The 21,247-nt window shown below is 32.1% G+C and overlaps 1 protein-coding gene across 1 annotated transcript; it reads right to left on the minus strand.

The window, feature by feature from the left end:
- Window positions 1-4,601: 4,601 nt before the first annotated feature.
- Window positions 4,602-17,770, minus strand: LOC124536790. The gene is made up of 4 exons (XM_047113391.1): window positions 17,560-17,770; window positions 7,295-7,377; window positions 6,996-7,113; window positions 4,602-5,751 (listed from the first exon to the last, which is right to left on the minus strand). Exons 1-4 carry the CDS (start codon window positions 17,618-17,620, stop codon window positions 5,522-5,524), a joined length of 492 nt encoding a protein of 163 aa, XP_046969347.1. The 5' UTR covers window positions 17,621-17,770; the 3' UTR covers window positions 4,602-5,521.
- Window positions 17,771-21,247: the final 3,477 nt, after the last annotated feature.

Raw genomic sequence — 21,247 nt, forward strand, 5'->3', positions numbered from 1 at the left:
AGTCTAAGTCGTGATTACAGTTATATATCAAGTTATTTTAATAAAGCGTGTTTTAATTAAATATAATGCATTAAAATAATGTTAAACGTTCTTGTTTTGTTGTGTCTCAGCAACAATTAAGACAAATTTCTAAACGATACCTTCATGGTTCATAATTTAGCCTTAAACGCTGATTGAGTAATTGACAAAAAAACAATTCGTCTTTTAAATGAGACACAGTAAAAAATAAGCATTATTATATAATATAATACGTAGGTAGTAGGTATATATTACTATCTATAGCAGTTTTTAAAACAAATGCTTCATCTGCGAAATGTTAAATATTTTTCAATTCTGCTTGTCTCTCTGGATTATTTTCTGTTTGTCTGTTGCTCTTCCAAGGCCAAACCGTTAAAGCGAATTTGATGGAATATGAAGAAAGTCAGAAATCTGATAAAAGCTACTGGGGATGTACTTGTCAAAAAATCTATAATCTATACAGAGCGATATTCGCGATACAATGTGATCAAACTTGAATCATGATCAATGAACTTTTTTTGTTTATTTGGTTGGCACTATTGTTTCGGTTATTTATTTATAATTATATTCAACATTACGGTCAATGATGAAAGCTGATCAGTAATTGTTTGTCGTGAATTAACAGTTCGGTTTAATTTCTTCAAATATTGTAGTTGAGACGAGCGTCTTTACATTAGCAACCTATAAATTTTTCACTACTGGGCTAAGGCCTTCTCTCTTTGAGGAGAAGTCTCGGACCATATTCCAGCACGCTGCTTCAATGCAGGTTGGTGGATACACATGTGGCTGAGTTTCGTTGAAATTAGTCACACGTACGTTTTCTCACGATGATTTCCTTCACCGCACAGCACGATTCTTACATAAAAAAAACTTTAATTTGATAATAAAGCTGTTTAACTCCTATTATTATTATTGTTGATAAAATTATATATGTTTGGTGATAAAATGAGACTATGATATTCAAAAACCAAAATCAAAATATACTTTATTCAAGTGGGCTTTTACAAGCACTTTTGAATCGTCATTTAACAATTAAGTGAAGCTACCACCGGTTCGGAAAGTAGGTTCTACCGAGAAGAACCGGCAAGAAACTCAGTAGTTACTCTTTTTCAACATTTAAACAAATACAGTCATGTTAGTTAATACAATTATTTCAATTAATATATCCTGCTTTTTTATCATCTACAAAATCTTGTATCGAATAATACGCCTTTTTCACCAATGTATTTTTTATAAAAGATTTGAATTTACGAGACGGTAAAGTTAAAAATGTCTGCGGAATTTTATTATAGAATTGGATACCTTGCCCCAAGAAAGATTTATTGACTTTGCGGAGTCGGAAACTTGGCGTTATAAGCTTATCCTTACTTCTAGTGCATATACAATGATTATCACTGATTTTATCAAAGTGATCAATGTTACTGTGAATATACATGATATTATATGCGTAGTCTGTACTATAAGGTAGATATAACAAATATACAAACGGCAATGACTTCAACGTAAGACGTAATTCAGGGCAAGATTCAGGGCATTAATAACAACAACAACAACAGCCTGTAAATTCCCACTGCTGGTCTAAAGGCCTCCTCTCCCTTAGAGGAGAAGTTTTGGAACATATTCCACCACGCTGTTCCAATGCGTGTCGGTGGAATACACATGTGGCAGAATTTCTATGAAGTTTGTCACATGCAGGTTTCTTCACGATGTTTTCCTTCACAGCTGAGCACGAGATGAATTATAAAGACAAATTAAGCACATGAATCAGCGGTGCTTGCCTGGGTTTGCACCCGCAATCATCGGTTAAGATGCACGCGTTTTTACCACTGGGCCATCTCGACTGAATTGAGGAATATTTATTAAATAAATTTTATGAGTTATTATATTGATACAGCCTGTAGTGTATGTATAAACGTAATGTCCACTTATCCATTATCGCAGGATAAAATGCAAACCTCTCTAGTGATAATGTACTAATGAATTGCTAGGCAAAAACAATATGTAGATTCATAAGTATGAATAGCTATAGTCGGAACCACCTTCAAGTATTATCAGTTTTCTATTTTCAACAGATAATATAGATATGGCCACTTATTTATTGATCAACAACATGGTTAGGTCACGGCATCGAAGGAATCCAGTCTTTGAGAGTTTATTTATGCACGAAATGGAGGTTATATAAAACATTTGATAAAATTTCTCATTTATTAGTTGTTTAAAAACTTGCGGCTGTTGATATACATAGCGATCTATTTCGCTGGGTTAAATGTTACCTACGAGATTGCAGGAAGGCGATAGATTATAAACGTTGATGCAGTTGATTCTAATCAAATTGGGGATACCCCAAGGATCTTGAATTCGGAACCATTATTTTGAATGAAACCGTCGATCCAATATGGCCACCCTGCTACCATCGACGCAATGCTTTACTAGACCTCAGTTCAAATCACTCGACACATTGACACTCTTTTCCAACAAGTATAAATAAACAAGATGGCGCACCATACGCCGACATATAAGTATATACATATAGATTATGATCTAAATAAATAAATAAATCTTTTACTTGATATTATATCGAAATAAAACATGATTGAATAAGATAAGTTTGTTTGTTCTAGAAAAGCTATATATAATATTACGTTTATTAATATTTAATTGTAAACTATTGTTCTAGTTACATAGACACAACTTACGATGATACATATTATGAAATAGATTAATACGTTGGAGTTGTTTATATGGCGAAATATGTCATTGATATACATATTCAAAATAATGGTCCTAAATAAGATCCCTGGGGTATCCCCAATTTGATTTGAATCAACTGCAATAACGTTTAGTAGCCTTCGAATTTCTGCGATGACGCAGTTATGATTCAATCCAGCGAAATAAATCATCATGTATATCTACAGCAGCAACTTTTTTAATTATCAAATAATAATAATGGAGCTGAGATGGCCCAGTGGTTAGAACGCGTGCATCTTAACCGATGATTGTGGGTTCAAACCCAGGCAAGCACCACTATATGTATATATGTACTTAATTTGCGTTTATAATTCATCTTGTGCTCGGCGGTGAAGAAAAACATCGTGAGGAAACCTGCATGTGTCTAATTTCATCGAAATTCTGCCACATGTGCGTTCCACCAACCCGCATTGGAACAGCGTAGTGGAATATGTTCCAAACCCTCTCCTTAATGGAAGAGGAGGCCTTATCTCAGCAGTGGGAAATGTACAGGCTGTTACTTTACTTTACTAAATAATAATGTTTTATTAAACTTACCTACATTGCGTGTAACACGTTATAAATAAAATCCCTAAGTTTAGATTCCTTCGATGGCGCGACTGTTGAAGATGCAGATAGAAGGATGTTATGAAGTCACTGAGTTAATTTTAAAGAATAAAGATTGAAAGTGTCTATTTGATCAAGACTCTCTCCTGCGTAGTAAAATGTTGACCTACCACCTGCTTGACACATTTGAAATTTGACTAATTAATGTGGAACATCGGAAAGCAGTTTTTGTTAGCCAAATTTTTTGAGCCTAATTATTCTAGATCACTTTGATGATATATCATTTCAGATTAGAATTAAGGAAATTGCGTCTGGTCTGCAATGTTTCTATGGATTTTAATCGGGAGAATACCTAGAAGCTAGTTATCTGAGGAGGTAATAATGGAATTGTTAGGTCAGTGCTATGTCATGATATCAAGATAGTTTAATATGCATTTCTTTCGGATTCTTGCTGTTTTACGGAAACGCCGCCTGAATGTCACCAGCGGATACCATGGGCCAGATATTGAGATACCTAGGACAAAGTACAAAGTACCGAGTTCCTCTGGGAAGTGTCGTTCGTGAGACTTACTCGAACTTACATAGATAAGCTGATTGCAAAGAGCATTTAAATTACTAGACATATCCAATTTTTTTCCTTGACAAGGTGAGATGTTTTCTCATCATACTCGTGGAAAGCCTCGTCATGTAACAGCTTCTTGTCCTCATAGGAAAAATGGTAGTTAAGTTGTCATTTAACCGCAGTGAACGTCATTCATTGAGAGAAACCTTGAAGACGTCCGGTGCGGAAATTCCATTTTTTATTTGACAGTGGATCTTCTTGTTGCCATTTAGAAGTAAGTCACGTCGTTTGTTTCCGGGTACTAAGCGTTATAACCATGAAATATATAACTCTATATAAGTGTTATAATAATACGCTCATTTATTTGTTTTTTGCTAGTAATTAAATTTATATTAATCTTTTATGTTTACATTTAATAACTTAAGGAAGCATACCACTACGATCTTTGCCGCATGTGGCTGCCATAAAGCGCAATTAATATTGTTCAAATGCATACCAAATGGATTATATAAATAAATATGAGAAAACATAACATACCTTAATCTGATCCTAATGTAAATAGCTAAAACACTTGTGTTATGGAAAATCAGAAGTAACGATGTTACCACTAACACCCAGAATCAAGACAATATATAAAACTAATGATAATATATATCGACTCGGCTGGGAATAAAACCGGTGCATACACCGCTCGACCACGGAGGTCGTCAAATATAGGAGAAGGAAATAAAATATTTATAATTTTTTTATTAACTTTAATACAAACACAATACGTCTTAAAGGGACGGTCAACACAATTTATGTGTATACATAAATGCTTAATCTATTTTTTAAAACTTCATTTAAATGAATATTTCATTGTGCCTATTATAATTGCTTATATATAATGCAAATAAAAATGTTATCTTAAATATAGTAGTGCGACTATGTGCCCAAATAAATATATATTTTTAATATCGAAAAATTTGTTTTTATGGGCGTTTTGTTATCATATAAAATATTTATCAGTTACTAAAGTAGCTTATGTCAAATGTATTTTTCGGATAAAATGTTGTCATAATATATTTGTACCTAATTATTTAATAAAGTCAATGATTAACAGAATACAAGTATCTATAATACTAGTTAATATTCAATTCATTTTAAAGAGTAAAACAGAACTAATTTGGACGGGTATTAATATAAAAAGCCGATTTGGCACTAATTTTATATATAACATTATAATTACATGCAACATTAACGTAAAAAATATTCAATGAAGCCATTACAGGCGACAGGTTTTTCGAATCTTTTTTTTTTTATTTCCATGGTAACAATTACTACCTAATTTAGTATATGTTCTATCAATATTGAATAAAATAACTAAAGTAAAATTATATTATGTATTTTATCTGTTTACAAATTTAATTTAATTCATAAATTAAAGCATAAATATATTTCATGATTTTTATTTCTCTTTATTAAAATAACAAAAGTATAGCAATATGAATAATAAGTAATTCATAAAGAACTCTGTCAGTATTTGTTTGAAATTACGATGAAGGATTGTTTTCGATTGTATATCTTTATTCCAACCATAAATTTGAAAAGTATCAAAGCGGAAAGCATTTATAGAAGCTGACCGTTTCTCGTTTAAATCTGTTAATATTACTGTTTGGTGTAGAGATATGACGCGATGAGAGCAAAGATAGCCAGTGGGAGTGAGACGGCAATTGAACCAGCACCATTACACCTGTCCTTGTCGCACACGCTGCAATACTTAATCTTCTTGCTAGGGTCCGCTGGCATTTGTGATGCCTGGTTGTCGAAAAGGCGGCAGGAGTGGTTCAAGTCGGTTGGGTTGGCATCCAAGCAGGTGCGGACGGTTGCTCCATTTTCTGAAAATTATAAGTAAAATCTCATATTTTCTTGGGTATACACTAGTAGAGAAGTTCGTTTTTAAAAGAGTTTTTAACAGAATGTGCTTTGCACAAGTATAATGACTTAAGATATCAAATTAAGTATTTATTGTTTCTTTTGTTTTCTGTCGTCGAAGAAGAATATGACAAATCGAATGTCCGTATTTGTTATTGATTATTATGTGTTTCATTTTTTTTTAGGTCCAGCGAATCTGTCGGGTATCTGCCAGTAATAAATAAGCTCTGAAGAGCCTATATACTAATGAAAATATTTTGTTTAATTTTACAACGCACGTCTGCTAATCGGATAACTATAACACCGAACCACACGTATTTTATAATAGCAACATTATAAATAGCTGCCTCGTTGCTCTACTGACTATTTTAAGGAAGTAGATCATGAGATACAAGTTCGTATGCCATGTCAGGTCAGTGAAAGTTATATATTTTTTAATCAGTTCTAATTTCTTGGTGGTAGGGCTTTGTGCAAGCCCGTCTGGGCTAATGAGTGGGTGGTACCTACCACCCACTCATTAGTTATTCTACCGCCAAATACCAGTACTCAGTATTGTTGTGTTCCGGTTTGAAGGGTGAGTGAGCCAGTGTAACTGCAGGCACAAGGGACATAACAACTTAGTTCCCAAGGTTGATGGCACATTGACGATGTAAGGAATAGTTAATCTTTCTTTCAGCCTCATTGTCTATGGGTGATGGTGACCACTTACCATCAGGTGGCCTATCTGCTGGTCTACCAACCTATACCACAAAAAAAAAGAAAAAAAAAGTAAAATATCAAAAAAGGCAATTTTACACTTCCATGCCTCCGTTCTATGTCCGATTTCTGCCTAATCCAAATATGTGAGTGAGGACATATATAATTTAAAGTGGTCCAGTGTTTGCGCAGAAATGCTTCCTACGTAGTTGGATCTCCTAGAAAGTCTAGAAGAGTATCCGTTGTGGCCGATATCAGTTAGGAGCACATAATCAATGGTAACATTTTACATACAGATTGTATATGTGCGGAAAATCCGCGCCACGTTTGGCACCACGCGCGTATTGGTAAACTTTTGGACCATTAAATGAGGTATCCCAGAAGTCTGTTTTGGCGACGAGTGAGAGCTCTCTTACACTAGTTACACTGGTCTTGGTTGTGCTTAAAACGTGGCTGGTAGTTATACTATTGTACGCCGTGTTATTAAAACCGAATTAAAATTAATACTAACGCATGATGATCTTATGACAGTATCTTGGCGCACCGACGACTCCTTCTACGAGTTCTCGGGGCAAAATTTCTCTTAAGTACTGACGATTGTAGTTAATCGAGTCTTGGGTGGTACAGTCCTGAAATTAATAAAAAACAAAGATCAGCTGAATATTGATCTTGGAAGATATTTTAAAAATAATACATACAGTTTTAAATCGTTCGTTTATAAAATTGATTAAAGATATTACAGTCGTAATAGTTGGTGTTAATCTAAATATAAATACTGTAACTTATGATTTTTATATTTTTTTTATTTACCACCAAGCTTTTTGCCGATGAGAAAGGATCTTTGCATTTTGGGTCTGACTCAGAGTTGCACTGGTAGCATTGAAGACACGAACCTGAAAGAAATAAAAAAATAATCAAATATTTTAAAATTTAGGAGAATACAACAATAATATATTAATATTAACGTATAAACGCACACAAGTACAGTCACGCGTACAGTCACACGTACATACAAATTCAAGTATACTCATACACGTTCATACATAAACACGACGATTAACTTTAGCACCTATTACAACCCACACATAATTTTTTTTCAAACAAACAGTTGTTACGCGTAAAATGGATTATTGTTTACACATGATTCATATTAAAACCATCTGTTTGAAAAAAAAATACATTTAGTTCTAATGTTTTATAATTTAACACAATTTCCTTCATGATAGTATAAATTTCAATCATCATTTATAATTATAAGGTATATTTTATTGCATCAAACTAATTGACATTCGGAAAAGAATTAATTATAAAGTAAATTTTTGCCAATTTGGTTCCTATTATTGGTTTTTTTATTCGTAGATCTCAACTCAATTAAACTATATATTAAGTACTAAATTATAAATACGTATACGAGATGAAATTATATAAATCCATACAAAAATCAATGAAAGCTACGTTTTCGACGGTAATATTATACAACATTTTAAATATTCGACCAAGTTTTAAGATTAATTGGTAATATACATCCAATCTATGCTATAATTCATATCTAATTCACAAACAGAGCAATTAAGTAGAAATATGAATATCTACTGGACGAAAACCAACGGAACGAATATTTCGAAAAATATTTTTGTAACTATTGTGTAACTATAGCAATTAAATATTTATATGACGTTGAATATGAATTAATGTTTTCAATTATTTGATATATATTTTAAAGGATCGGTTTGTTTACAATACGTCATATACATTATGATAGTACTCTATTAAATTTATGTGAATGTATGCTAATGCCTTCTAGCTATTTCTTAAATGCATTGAGATTTGGGAGTAATTACAAACTTCTCATAAGTCAGGCCATGTTTTCGAAAATGGTGGAAACAAAATACGCAATAAGTTTAATACTTCGTTCTTCAAAATCTAATCTTTAATATTTATTTGAATCTGCGTGAACTATTTACTATTTTAATTTTAAACAATATAATAATATGACTGGAAATAACAATCAACGTATTATTGCTTTTTTAAATTCATTGACATATACATTTCAATTGAATTTAAATTAATAACCCTATGACGACTCATTTAATTTTATTATTTCGGATTTCAAATCAGATATGGGAACACATTTTCTCTACTTATGTAGGATATTTTTGATCATCAAATGTTGTACAAAATCCAAAGCTATTGATAAAACAAGACGTGAAGAACATATTTCTTGTAATGTACATCAGTAGGATTACGTAAATAAAGTAGGCAAATGTACGTTTATGACATTGTTTGTTGTCAACATTTTTGTCAAGAATTATGACGTAATTCGTAAACTGGCTAACGCTCTTCTAGGACACAATATTCTGTTTCGTTCCAGTGTGATGGATAAGTGGTCCAGTCCCATAACAAAAGAGGACATACGGCAGAATATCAACGCAACATATCTCATTCATTATTTTATTACTTTGCTCAATTAATGTGGACAATTATAGAATTTTCTAGAAACTTCTTAACATTAATGCACATTTCAATTTTATAAATGAAGACATTTTTGGAATTTAATAACCTTTGTGATTATGAATTTATGTCAGACTGACAGTGACAGCCCGCAAATTTCCCACTGCTGGGCTAAGGCCTCGCCTCTCTTTAAATAAAAAAAAGGTTAGGAGCATATTCCACCACGCTGCTCTGTTGGTTTTACATGTGGCAGAATTTGGTTGAAATTAGGTTTCCTCACATTGTTTTTCTTTACCGCCGAGCTCGACATGAATTATAAACACAAAGTGAGTACATGAACATTCAATGCTACTTGCTTGGGTTTGAACCCGCAATAATCGGTTAAGATGAACGCGTTCTTACCACTGCTCTATCACTCTCTAACGATTGATAGGAATGAAGCTTAATAAGAACCTATTATGCTTTAATTTATGTCTAATGAAGTAAGGGAGTAACAGTAAGTAAAATAATCTTCGAATTATTATCCGTAAAGGTTTTTGCTGATTTTGCAAATGTGATCATTTGTAATTATATATAGTTGTGTCATAGCTTCGCAACACCGGTTTACGTTAGTAGTATCTCAAACCGGTTAGAATTGAAGTTAACATATACAAACATGTAATACGTTTCTGTCACTGATGATATCATCCATCCATTTATAAATTTAGGCCATGATCAAAAGCGTCGCCTTCGACAAATAACTGACTACAGCGCGTAGTATTTTTTATTATTTTAAACGGTTTTTTAATATCTTAGATTGATTTAATCTATATATATATATATATATATATATATATATATATATATATATATAGGTATAATTTGTAAATTTGTATGTAGGAGATAATCTCTGGAACTCATAATGTAATTCTAATTTTTTTTTAACTGGCAGAAAGCTACATTATTCCTGAGTGCTATAGGCTATAAATTGTTTCTATAACGTTTATATTAACCGAGCTATCACAACTTTTGTCTAGCAAGTCGGAAAAAAATATCTCATAAAACTGAATTATTTGCGTGCGCTAAACAGTTGCTTAAAATTAAAAACAATGTATGGCTACCTGGTTCGTCTTAATTATTTCTACAAAAAAGTCCGCGATACCATATCTCATTTTATAATTTAAAACATAATATTTAAAAAAAGTAAACTTTGATGTATATAAATACTAAAATATTATAAAACAATAAAACAGACACACAGGTTTTTAGTTCATTGAAATTATAATAAATCATTTGACAAATCGTAACTGAATGTAAGGAAACCCAAATAAAATAAACAAATTATGTATGTATATTTGTATTAAATAATTATGCAACTAAATCTGAATATTATGGCAAGATATTTCTCTAATGACCGCACTTAATTCCTAGAGCCGCATTGGGCTTAAGTTATGAAGTAAAAATTTGGTACACATTGTTTTTTTTTCCTCAGATTTTGGCGACCTCCCAAATTGGAGAACATTGAATTTATTGCCCTAATGTAATTCGTAATCTCATGTCTTTTTACAAAAAAAAAAATACTTTTACGTTTTTTTTTTCTTTACATTTAATAAATTACAATCTCAGACCTCTTTCGCTGAACTCTTTATTTATATATAGATACATATTTATATTCTTCTCTGAGATGGTAATTTTTATGATTGATTAGGACCCTGGATTTTTTAAAACGAAATACCTACATAAAATTCTAGTTTTTCTCGTACAAAGTCGGGAACTGTAGATAGTATTACATAAGTTAAAGCATATTTTAGTGTATTAAAATTATAAATTTCATAAACAAGACATTATTTCGATTAATATCAGGAGAATTAAGCGTGAAATAACTAGTTTCAATCTCTGATTTTTTTACATTTGTCATTTGCTATATAACCAACGACATACGGTAGGTGAAAAATTCATATGACTTTAATTATAGAGTGAAAACAAAAAAGTAATGGCAATATTCTTATCATAATGGAGAGCCAAGCATTGCAAAAAAACAAGATGATTTCAATAGGGCGGAGAAAGCTCATAGGAAATCTTGCTTGACAATTTTAAGATAACCGTGTCTAAGTACCTACACCATAAATAAAACTCATACCTCTGTTCATATTCCGTTTTATTGACGCCATGACTGGACTATATTCGGTAGAACTCAAATCGAAACGCGATAATGATTTCGATATCGAAATGTCAAATATGATACGATTACCGTTATATAATACTAGCGACCTGCCCTGCTTCGCACGGGTGCAATGCTGATGCTAAATATACTATAGATTTATTCTTGTTTCTTAAATTTATTGCCCATTATTTACAAAAAATTTCCTCTATCACTCTATCTATTAAAGATAACCCTATAAAAATCCGTTGTGTAATTTTAAATATCTTAGCATATTATATTAGTATGTAATGATTATTTCTAGATAAACTTAATATTTCTTATAGAATCCTGAATTGACTGTCATAATTAAAATTAAATTAAATTTGAGTGTATGAGTTGGGACCAAGTTAAATGTATAAATTATACATGATTATTGTTTTGTTTGTTGTTAGTAAATTTTGTTATGTATGTGTACCTACAATAATACATATATGTTATATATATATATATAATATTAAATATAGTGGCTACGACGATGGACTGAAAGTGAACATTACTTTAATTTATTGTTATCACATAAGTGACAATGTATGTCTATGTTGACAGTAAATTCTTTAAACCTATATGAAATACTCACAAAACAGGTTTTCAGGATTCATTAAGAGTTTGGTCTATTAGTGCGTATTCCATACATATATTAGTATTACATATTCTGAGAAGTGTTCTCATTCGTTATAAGAATACAATGACATGTGTGACACAATGTCACACTTATTTGCTAATTAACCAAGTCATCTACGATTCACATTTGTATAGTGTGTTTGTATTTCATTCGAGGCCCGCGTTGTCTTTTGGAATATACCCAATTTTGAAGTGTCCACAGACCTTCCGTCATTGATGTATATAAATATTTATATTAATTTTATATAATAAAGTAGCTTGCAATTATATAGTAGGTATTTTAAAATATTCAATGTTTTGTTTCATATATTATTTTAATAGAATTTGTCATAAATCAAAATTAAATAACATACCTTGTGTATAAAGATCTGTAAACAAACCTTCTTAGTTTCGACCTTCATAGCTACGTGGCGCAGTTAACAATATAATGGTTCATACATAAAAACAACAATCATTGCGTAATAAATTATTAAATACTATATAAAAACAGGTTCATAAATGCGGAGAGAACAGAAAAGTCAGTTATTGCAGTAGTTCAGAATATGTTCGTAAATTAATCGAGTAAATTAATTCAATTTTATTTGAAATAACTCATTTTTTTATCACAAAACACGAACTAAAAATCCTACTATACGAAGTAAAGTAACAGGCTGTAAATTTCCCACTGCTGGGATAAGGACTCCTCTTCCATTAAGGAGAGGATTTGGAACATATTCCACTACGCTGTTCCAATGCGGGTTGGTGGAATGCACATGTGGCAGAATTTCGATAAAATTAGACACATGCAAGTCTCCTCACGATGTTTTCCTTCACCGCCGAGCACGAGATGAATTATAAAGACAAATTAAGCAAATATATATAGTTGGGCTAGCCTGGGTTTGAACCCGCCACCAGTTAAGATGTACGCGTTCTAACCACTGGGCCATTTCAGCTAGCTATACGATAAATTAAACATATTACTCACACTCTCATATTACAGTTAAAATAATCTATTATTAAAATTCTGACTTCAAAGAACAAAAGTTCTAAAATAAGCCTATGTTCCAGATTTCCAGATTTCAACCACTTAGCCAGTATTTTGTCAGTCCGTTGATTTTGTCAGTCAAGACAAGTTTTTCTATATACAATAAATAATGATGATTAGAGCTCCAATCATGAAGAGGCATAGATGCGATACGTGATTCAGAAAAATAAATATATTGTGAAAATACTTTTATCAGAAGACACTTTTGCATTAGATATTACAAATCAAGTAAATTTGGCAACTAGCTGCCTTCCGTGACTCCATCTGCGTTAACCTTTGATCCCGTCACATCTAAACACCTTATTCTTTATCAAATGTCATGACAATCGGTTAGATAGTTTAGTTGTGTTTACAGACATTTTACTTTCTCATTTATAATATCAGTATTCTTTATTCGCCTTTATAATCTAATATTGATTCATAAAGAGCTGAGATGGCTCAGTGGTTAGAACGCGTGCATCTTAATCGATGATTTCGGGTTCAAACCCAGGCAAGCACCACTATACACATGTGCTTAATATGTGTTTATAAATCATCTCGTGCTCGGCGGTGAAGGAAAACATCGTGAGGAAACCTGCATGTGTCTAATTTCAACGAAATTCTGCCACATGCGCATTCCACCAACCCGCATTGGAACAGCGTGGTGGAATATGTTCCAAACCCTCTCCTAAATGGAAGAGGAGGCCTTAGCCCAGCAGTGGATAATTTACAGTCTGTTACTTTACTTTACTTTAATTGATTCATAATATAAATCAGGAAAGATGTATTTAGTTTACCCTTTGCGGGATATAAATAGGTTATTAGTTAGCTTTACCAAGGCAAGATTGCGCTTTGAATAGCAATGGTTTTTTCAAGGATACTTCTAAGTCATTGCATCGTTCATAACTATGTACGAGCGTGTTCCAAGGTGTTGTTATGGATACGATCTATTTGCAAGTTCGAACTATGTTAATTGTGTGTCACAATATGAATATAGTTGTTTATATGGCTTTTGAGCTATGAAATCAGATCAAAACAACAACCATTTTTACATTATTAATTTAAATTAGCTGAATAGTTTAAATAACATGAAATTATTTTTAATTAAAATCAATTTATTAATTTAATTATCAACTTGCCCGAATAAATGTTTTTTTTTTTTTTAATATAATCAAAGTAAATGATTCAAAACATTTCTCGAAAGCTGTAGGTATTATTGATTTGATATATTTTAAAAAACAAAATGGCCGCTTCGTTTAGTTTAGTGTTTTTTTATAACGTCTATAAAAATACTTGATCTTTATAACATTGCTTTATTTTAATTAGTAATTTGTGGTGCATATTTCATATAATTTATATTTAATTGAAAAAATATATTAATATCAAATTTTATTTATGTAAACTTATAAGATAATCATATTCCGACTCTATAGTAGGGTTGCTGAGGATTCCTCTTCCGCTTCCTCATAATGCAAAAGTTCCGCAATATTTTGGGTTCCTCAACCGATACCGCTTCCTCATAAATAAAAATTAAAAATCCTCTTCTTCTATCGCTTCCTCAAAATTTAAGAGCAATTTATGAGGAATCTGGAGCTATAGTAGACACATCACCCACCGCTTCCACGTTTAGTAATAGAGGAGAGGTGCGTGTTACTAAAGCTACTATTAAATAACGACATTAAAAAAAACTAATTAATATGCATGAACACAGTCTTTTATGGTGGAAAAATGATCCGAAATATTTGGGAGCTTTAGGGCAATACCTATCTTCTCCTCCATCAAGTATGCCCAGCGAACGACGTTTTAGCAGTGTTGGATTAGTACGAGTATATAATGAGTATTCAATTCCTTTATTTTGATTAATAAAATAATTGACTTAAGTAATTAATAAAGATATAAAGACAGCACTTTTTTTAGTGTATGTATGTTATGTACAGACAGGACAACGGCTTTTCGGTTGGGTCCGCTAGTATTTATATTTTCCTATCTTCCTAATCCGCTCTCTCTGCCGCTTCCTCATCCGCATCCAAGAGGATGCGGATGAGGAAGCGAATAAGAATTCGAAATAGGAATTCGAAAAATATCCTCATCCTCATCCGCATCCTCTAAATTTGCGTTCGAAAAATCCTCTTCCTCCTCCTCTTCCTCATAATCACTTCCTCAACAACCCTACTCTATAGTGCCATAACGGCTACGAGGCGACAGATTAATTTATGTTTGTACACAATACTCTTTCGTATCTAGAAAAAAATGGAATATAAAGTTTTGTGTTGCGCAGTCGTTAAAAATCTGGAATCAGGCCAAAACCTAGAGTACAAATATTTATGCGTAAGCTAGGAGCGTTTATTTCTAATAATTATTGCAATTGATCAATATATATTTGCTTAATATTGGTTTGTTTATATATAAATCAATGTTAAAGTTCGCAGGGATAAATCTTTTAGACGAGTTGTATGTGTGAGGTTATATTACATAGGAATAGGTTAATACTTATGTGTGCCTTGTTTTTCTTAATGTCGTTGATATATAACACTTATTACAAGAGTATAAGACCCAGCGTCATCTATAAGATGTTAATTAATAACATTGCTGCACACATACAAACACATGTATGTATGTACAGTCATAGACTATATGACATCAGTAGAAGTCTCATATTATTAATGTGATATTTAAATATTTTTACATTGCTTTTTTAGTATATATTGACATTGAGATTATATTTCTAAAGGGGGTAATCTATAAAATACGCACATCGCTATGGATAAGGGGTGTGGCCTTGATAATAGGCGTCAAAAAGAGGGTCAAGTAAATCGTGATGTCACTCCATGTATATTATTATAGTTATTTATTTCAATCTATTAATAGTATATACTTATCTTCTTTAATAATTAATCATTAATTTAATTTATTACATTTAATAAAATTATGCACGATGCATGAAAAAATGCATGATCATGTGAAAATTGAAAAAAGCATCTTAGATTCTAAAATAATCGATAATAAATAATTCATTAGACTTATATGATACTGTTTTGAAAAAACGGTAAGATTATATTATAAGCTAATCCATATATTTCTAGAACCTTTTGACGGTGATTTCAATGATTTGGGCTATGTATAAAATCTGCCTGTGTCCTTTCTTGAAGCTACTCAAATTAGATTCAGTGGTTTCATCGTGAATAAGCAACACACACGGATGGAAAGTTATATAGGTTATATTCGCATTTAAAATAATATTGTTTCCAAAGATTATAGACTAGGGTTGTAATTATAACAGTATTGTCTATTTTTTTCATTGGAGCTCAAATGACCCCGTGGTCAGATACGGATTCTGAATAAAAGTTGTACGCACTTAAGAAAGACATAATTTTCCTCTGAAACCTTTTTATTTGTTCTAGGTTTTGGCGTCGCGTCGGCTCAATAGATTCAGTAATACGTCGTTACTCTCATTGAAATCCTAATTTGGCAACTAGTTTAGTCCTCTCAAAGATATTTGTAAGAATAAAAGAGAGATATACACATTTTTTTTGTTCAAAATAATAATAATCAAAAAAATCAAAATCAAAATAAACTTTATTCAAGTAGGCTTTTACGAGCACTTTTGAATCGTCATTTCAAAATTAAGTGAAGTTACCACCGGTCCGAAAAGACGGGCAAGAAACTCAGTAGTTACTCTTATTCGATAGCAATACAATGGGTATAGGAATACTTTAATATAATCATCCAATTTATCTTAAATATAAATATTGTATAAGGATTGGATAATAGTTCAAGGAGTCAGGACAGATCAAAAAAAAAAAAAAACATTGCTAGGTCCGTAAACTGAAGAAATATAAATTTACAACAAAATATTTTTAATTGGGTAGTTTTTAATCTTAAATCTTAATTAAAATGACAAAAATAACCATAATATCGTTCAAGTAGGCTCATAAAAGTATTCTTAAATCGTTATTTAATTTAAAGCTACCTACTTTCTCAAAATACCAAGATTCCAGTTCCAGTCAAATTACCAGTGGGTACTCCTTGTATTGAATTATTTTAATGTTTTATCAAAACAAGATCAGCATTTAACACAACATCGCTTTTTGGAGATTTCCAACAGATCGTTTGAAATTCGCAATAATTTAGGTTTAAGAATATATTCTCAAAAAGACAGATTAAATTATATGAGAACAGTATGATAAATGTAACTGTTAAAAAAATCGACTTATGGATATTTAATTAACGGAATAGAATATAATTAAATCGCTATATGTATTTTAATAACTACAAAAGTGGGTATTCTCGAAAATATATTTTTAGAGTTGAGACTTAAACCCGATAACTGAGCTTACATATTTATATAAGATGGTAATAAATCCAATAAAAAATGTTGAATAAAAAATACTATACATAATATAACAAGGTGTAACAATGTATACGTATATGATGTCATTGTCGTTCTGTCCTTGTGTAAAAGGAAACATAACGAGTTTATTACCCAATAACAATAATAATGATTATGAATCGTGATTTAGGTGAAGCGATAGTAAAATCGGTAATTAAAAACGTACGAATAAATAATAATAGGCGAAGAGAAAACATTCTTAATGTTTTATTATTGTTGTATGTTAGTATTGTGGCACTGAAATTCGATAGCATATCTTTCAGTTACATTTAACTTATAAAGCGTTAAATTGAAACTTCGATAGCGTTATCCAAGAAACGCATTAAAGATGATTGGTTCAGCACTCACACCTCCCATTCACATCCATACAACTTCTGAACTTCGAATAAATTACGGCGGGAAAATATAAATTTGAAAAAAGAACATACCGATATCAATGACAGCTAGTAGGGCAACAATGCCTACGAGGTACACTCCACTTTTGGCCATGTTTAAGTATATTTAAGGACGATTTTTATATTTATTTTGAAAATATGCGAGCGATCTCACGCGACGGGCGACCAAGACTGAAACGCCGACCCACTCGCCGACATCGCGTCGCCGACGGACGCATTTACAACTGTAGGGTGTGTTGGATTTGTTAAGATTGTCGGATAATCTTAGAGTGTCAAAATCGAACTGACTCTATATGTGGAATTGATGAATTAATAGTAAAATGCTTCAGAACTACGTACATCTTTTAGTCATATTATAAAAGCAAAATTTTGAGTTAAGTCACTAAAATATACTTATACAAAAAAAATCATCGAAATTGTTTTAATCATTAAGGATCAGTTACACGAATACCGATTGAATATAAACGTATATGAATGTATGTATGTCATTGAATTATTCTCTATTTCATAAAGATAATTTATTCCAATACAAGCTTTCCATATTTTTTTAATTTAGTTAATAAGAAATGCGTTTAATAATTTAATATTAAATACGCATTAATTCTGCCTCCCCGTAAACATTTATATATTCTCACAGTCTCGTCTAAACCAAACATTTGTCAATTATTTTAAAAATCATGGTCATACCATTTTTCTCTCACTGGTGATAATAAATATTACTACATAGAAAACTTTTCGAATATTTGTATGTTAGTGATGTATCCTGATTGTTTCTGTAAATGTGTCGTCGTTTATTAATTAAGAAATATACTCATTAAGGATAAATCTAATCTACTACAAGATTTTAATGCACGAACTCTAGAATAACAAAATCAAAAATCAAACTTTATTTAAGTAGGCTTTTGCAAGCACTTTTCAATCGTCATTTAAGAACTATTTTAAGTGAAGCTACCACCGGTTCGAAAAGTAAATTCAACCGAGAAGAGCAAGCAAGAAACTCAGTAGTTACTCTTTTTCAACATTTAAAAAAATAGTTATGTTAGTTAATTACAATTATATATGCATTTAATACATCTTGTCTGGAAGTCAACAAGTATTAATTACACGCTTTTTTATTCCTACAATCTTATATTGAATAATATGCCTTTACCAATGTATTTTTTACAAATGATTTAAATTTATAAAACGGCAATGTTAAAAATATCTGTGGAACGAAATCCAATTAATTATTATAGTACGACACAACTTAGATGTCGCATCGGCAAAATTCGTAAAACCGATCACATCCGAAGTGAGTACGCTATCCCAAATTATCAAAATTTATTTCTGATGCGAATATGATCTTTACACAAACGTAATAACTTGTAATATCATATAACCTTATATATTCGTCAATTTGACGCGTCGATTTACATGCACTTGCTTTCTCTGACGCGTGAATCTATAGCGACCAATAGCGTCGAATGGCGCGATAGGGAGCTATTTCTATTGGTCGTGTAAACCGGCAGTGATCGGTTTTATATTCATTCCATTGCATTCTCCGATGCTACATCTGATTTGTGTCGTACTATACATACACGTAATCCAAAACGTAAACGATACAGGGTCGATGGTTAGGCAACCAAGTTTTCCTGAATATGACATTGTTATATGTATCACGTAAGAACCTTGTGAGTAATAAAAATGGTTTGAAACTAGCTATAAGTTACACAATGAAACAATTGATATTAGTCATTGTTTTGACTTTCAACTTTACTGTAAAATGTAAATAATTACACTTACATAGTAAAATACAACAAGAGCATTGATCACGATCTTGATTTAGCTATTTATTATTACATTTTAAATGGCTCGGTGGGTCATAGATGTATTGCGAGTTGAAATCCACAAAAGATATCAACTGAGTTATCATACTGTGTTGATATTTTGTTACTGTCTATCATCTTGGAGCCGCGTGCCAATAAAGCTCCCGTTTATATCTTAAACCAACCTCACCAACCAACCAACTCCACCAACCCGCATTGGAACAGTGGTCCTTAGCCCAGCAGTGGGAAATTTACAGGTTGTTGTTGTTGTTTCTCTTAAACAAAAGAACAGGCATTCGCCTATCAGTAGTGTATTTGGTACCTTTTTTTAAATGTAAAGTCCACCAACCACATGATGGTAAGTGGTCACCACCCATATACATTGATATTTTAAATCTTACGTCGTCAATGCGGCACCAACCTTGGGAACTAAGACGTTATGTCCCCAGTGCCTCTTGTTACTTTGTCTTTCTATGTAGTAAATGTTGTAGTCACTAAAAATCATAGCCGATACCATACATTGTTCTTGAAATATTTTAGCTTGACATTGTAGATATGAGTCTTGCTTTTCAATTATCTACATCTATATTAATATTACAAATGTGAAAGTATCTCTTGTCTGTCTGCCTGTCGCTCTTTCACGATCAAACAGATGGCCCAGTGGTTAGAACGCGTGCATCTTAACCGATGATTGCGGGTTCAAACCCAGGCAAGCACCGCTGATTCGTGTGCTTAATATGTCTTTATAATTCATCTCGTTCTCAGCGGTCAAGGAAAACATCGTGAGGAATCCTGCATGTGACAAATTTCATCAAAATTCTGCCACATGTGCATTCCACCAATTCGCATTGGAACAGCGTGGTGGAATATGTTCCAAACCCTATCCTTAATGGGAGAGGAGGCCTTATCTCAGCAGTGGAAAATTTACAGGCTGTTACTTTACTTTACTTTAATGAAGCAAACTCGACCTCCAAGAAAGGACATAGGTTTTTTTGCCTGACACTTGACAACCAGCACCGTAAAACATGAGCGAAGCCGGGTACGACCACTAGTTATATATAAGACAGTTGATCGCTTACTCTCAGGTTCGAAATTGTTAAAAACATAATTTTCCATCAGTTATTCTGCCGCCAAATAACAGTACTCAGTATTGTTGTGTTCCGGTTTGAAGGGTGAGTGAGCCAGTGTAACTACAGGCACAAGGGACATAACATCTCAGTTCCCAAGGTTGGTAGCACATTGACCATGTAAGGAATAGTTAATATTTCTTACAGCGTCATTGTCTATGGGTGACGGTGACCACTTACAATCGGGTGGTACCATAAAACAAACAAAAAAAAACAGTTTACGCTATGCAGTATATTTGGCTTGTTAAACATTTTTTAATACCAGCGTTAATTGGGTAAAGGAAAATGCAGTTGCAAGGCTTTTAGTTGCACTTTCACTATCAATCATCGTCTATCAATCTTCACGAGTCTCTGCGGAGCTCGTTTTAATAAAAAAATATATTCGAGTTTTGGTTTCGTTGAAACAGATGTTAATTGGATTGCAGTTTATAACGAGTACGTACATAGTTACATACATACTTCGATTGTTAAAATTTTAACATCTTTTTTCAAAAATTTTAGCTCAAATATTTGAATATATTTTTTATGAAATTTCTCATCACTTCAAACAATTTGTCTGAAAGATAATCTGTTTCGGAAAATACAAATACCTTTCAAACTTTTTTTGATGTTAAATGTATTGTAATTTGAGACCAAAATAAAGTGTTTATGGTTGATTATGTTGACAAAAATTTCGAAACACTTGACCCTTGGAGTAGTGGCGCAAACAGCTTCATCAAAAGTATAACACCTCGCCTTATTGCCTCTACTGGAGGCAGGAGGGTGGTTCGTTTTATACCCAGGGATCGG

Source organism: Vanessa cardui, chromosome 17 (assembly GCF_905220365.1).
Source record: "Vanessa cardui chromosome 17, ilVanCard2.1, whole genome shotgun sequence".
Classification (NCBI taxonomy): Eukaryota; Metazoa; Arthropoda; class Insecta; order Lepidoptera; family Nymphalidae; genus Vanessa; species Vanessa cardui.

What these genes read in the sequence shown, in the direction of transcription:
- LOC124536790 (XM_047113391.1), bottom strand. Translation starts at nt 17,620, where the DNA reads ATGGCCAAAAGTGGAGTGTACCTCGTAGGCATTGTTGCCCTACTAGCT. An exon ending in ACTAGCTGTCATTGATATCG is followed by an intron (nt 7,378 to 17,559) that starts GTATGTTCTTTT and finishes TATTTCTTTCAG; the next exon opens with GTTCGTGTCTTCAATGCTAC. An exon ending in CATCGGCAAAAAGCTTGGTG is followed by an intron (nt 7,114 to 7,294) that starts GTAAATAAAAAA and finishes TATTAATTTCAG; the next exon opens with GACTGTACCACCCAAGACTC.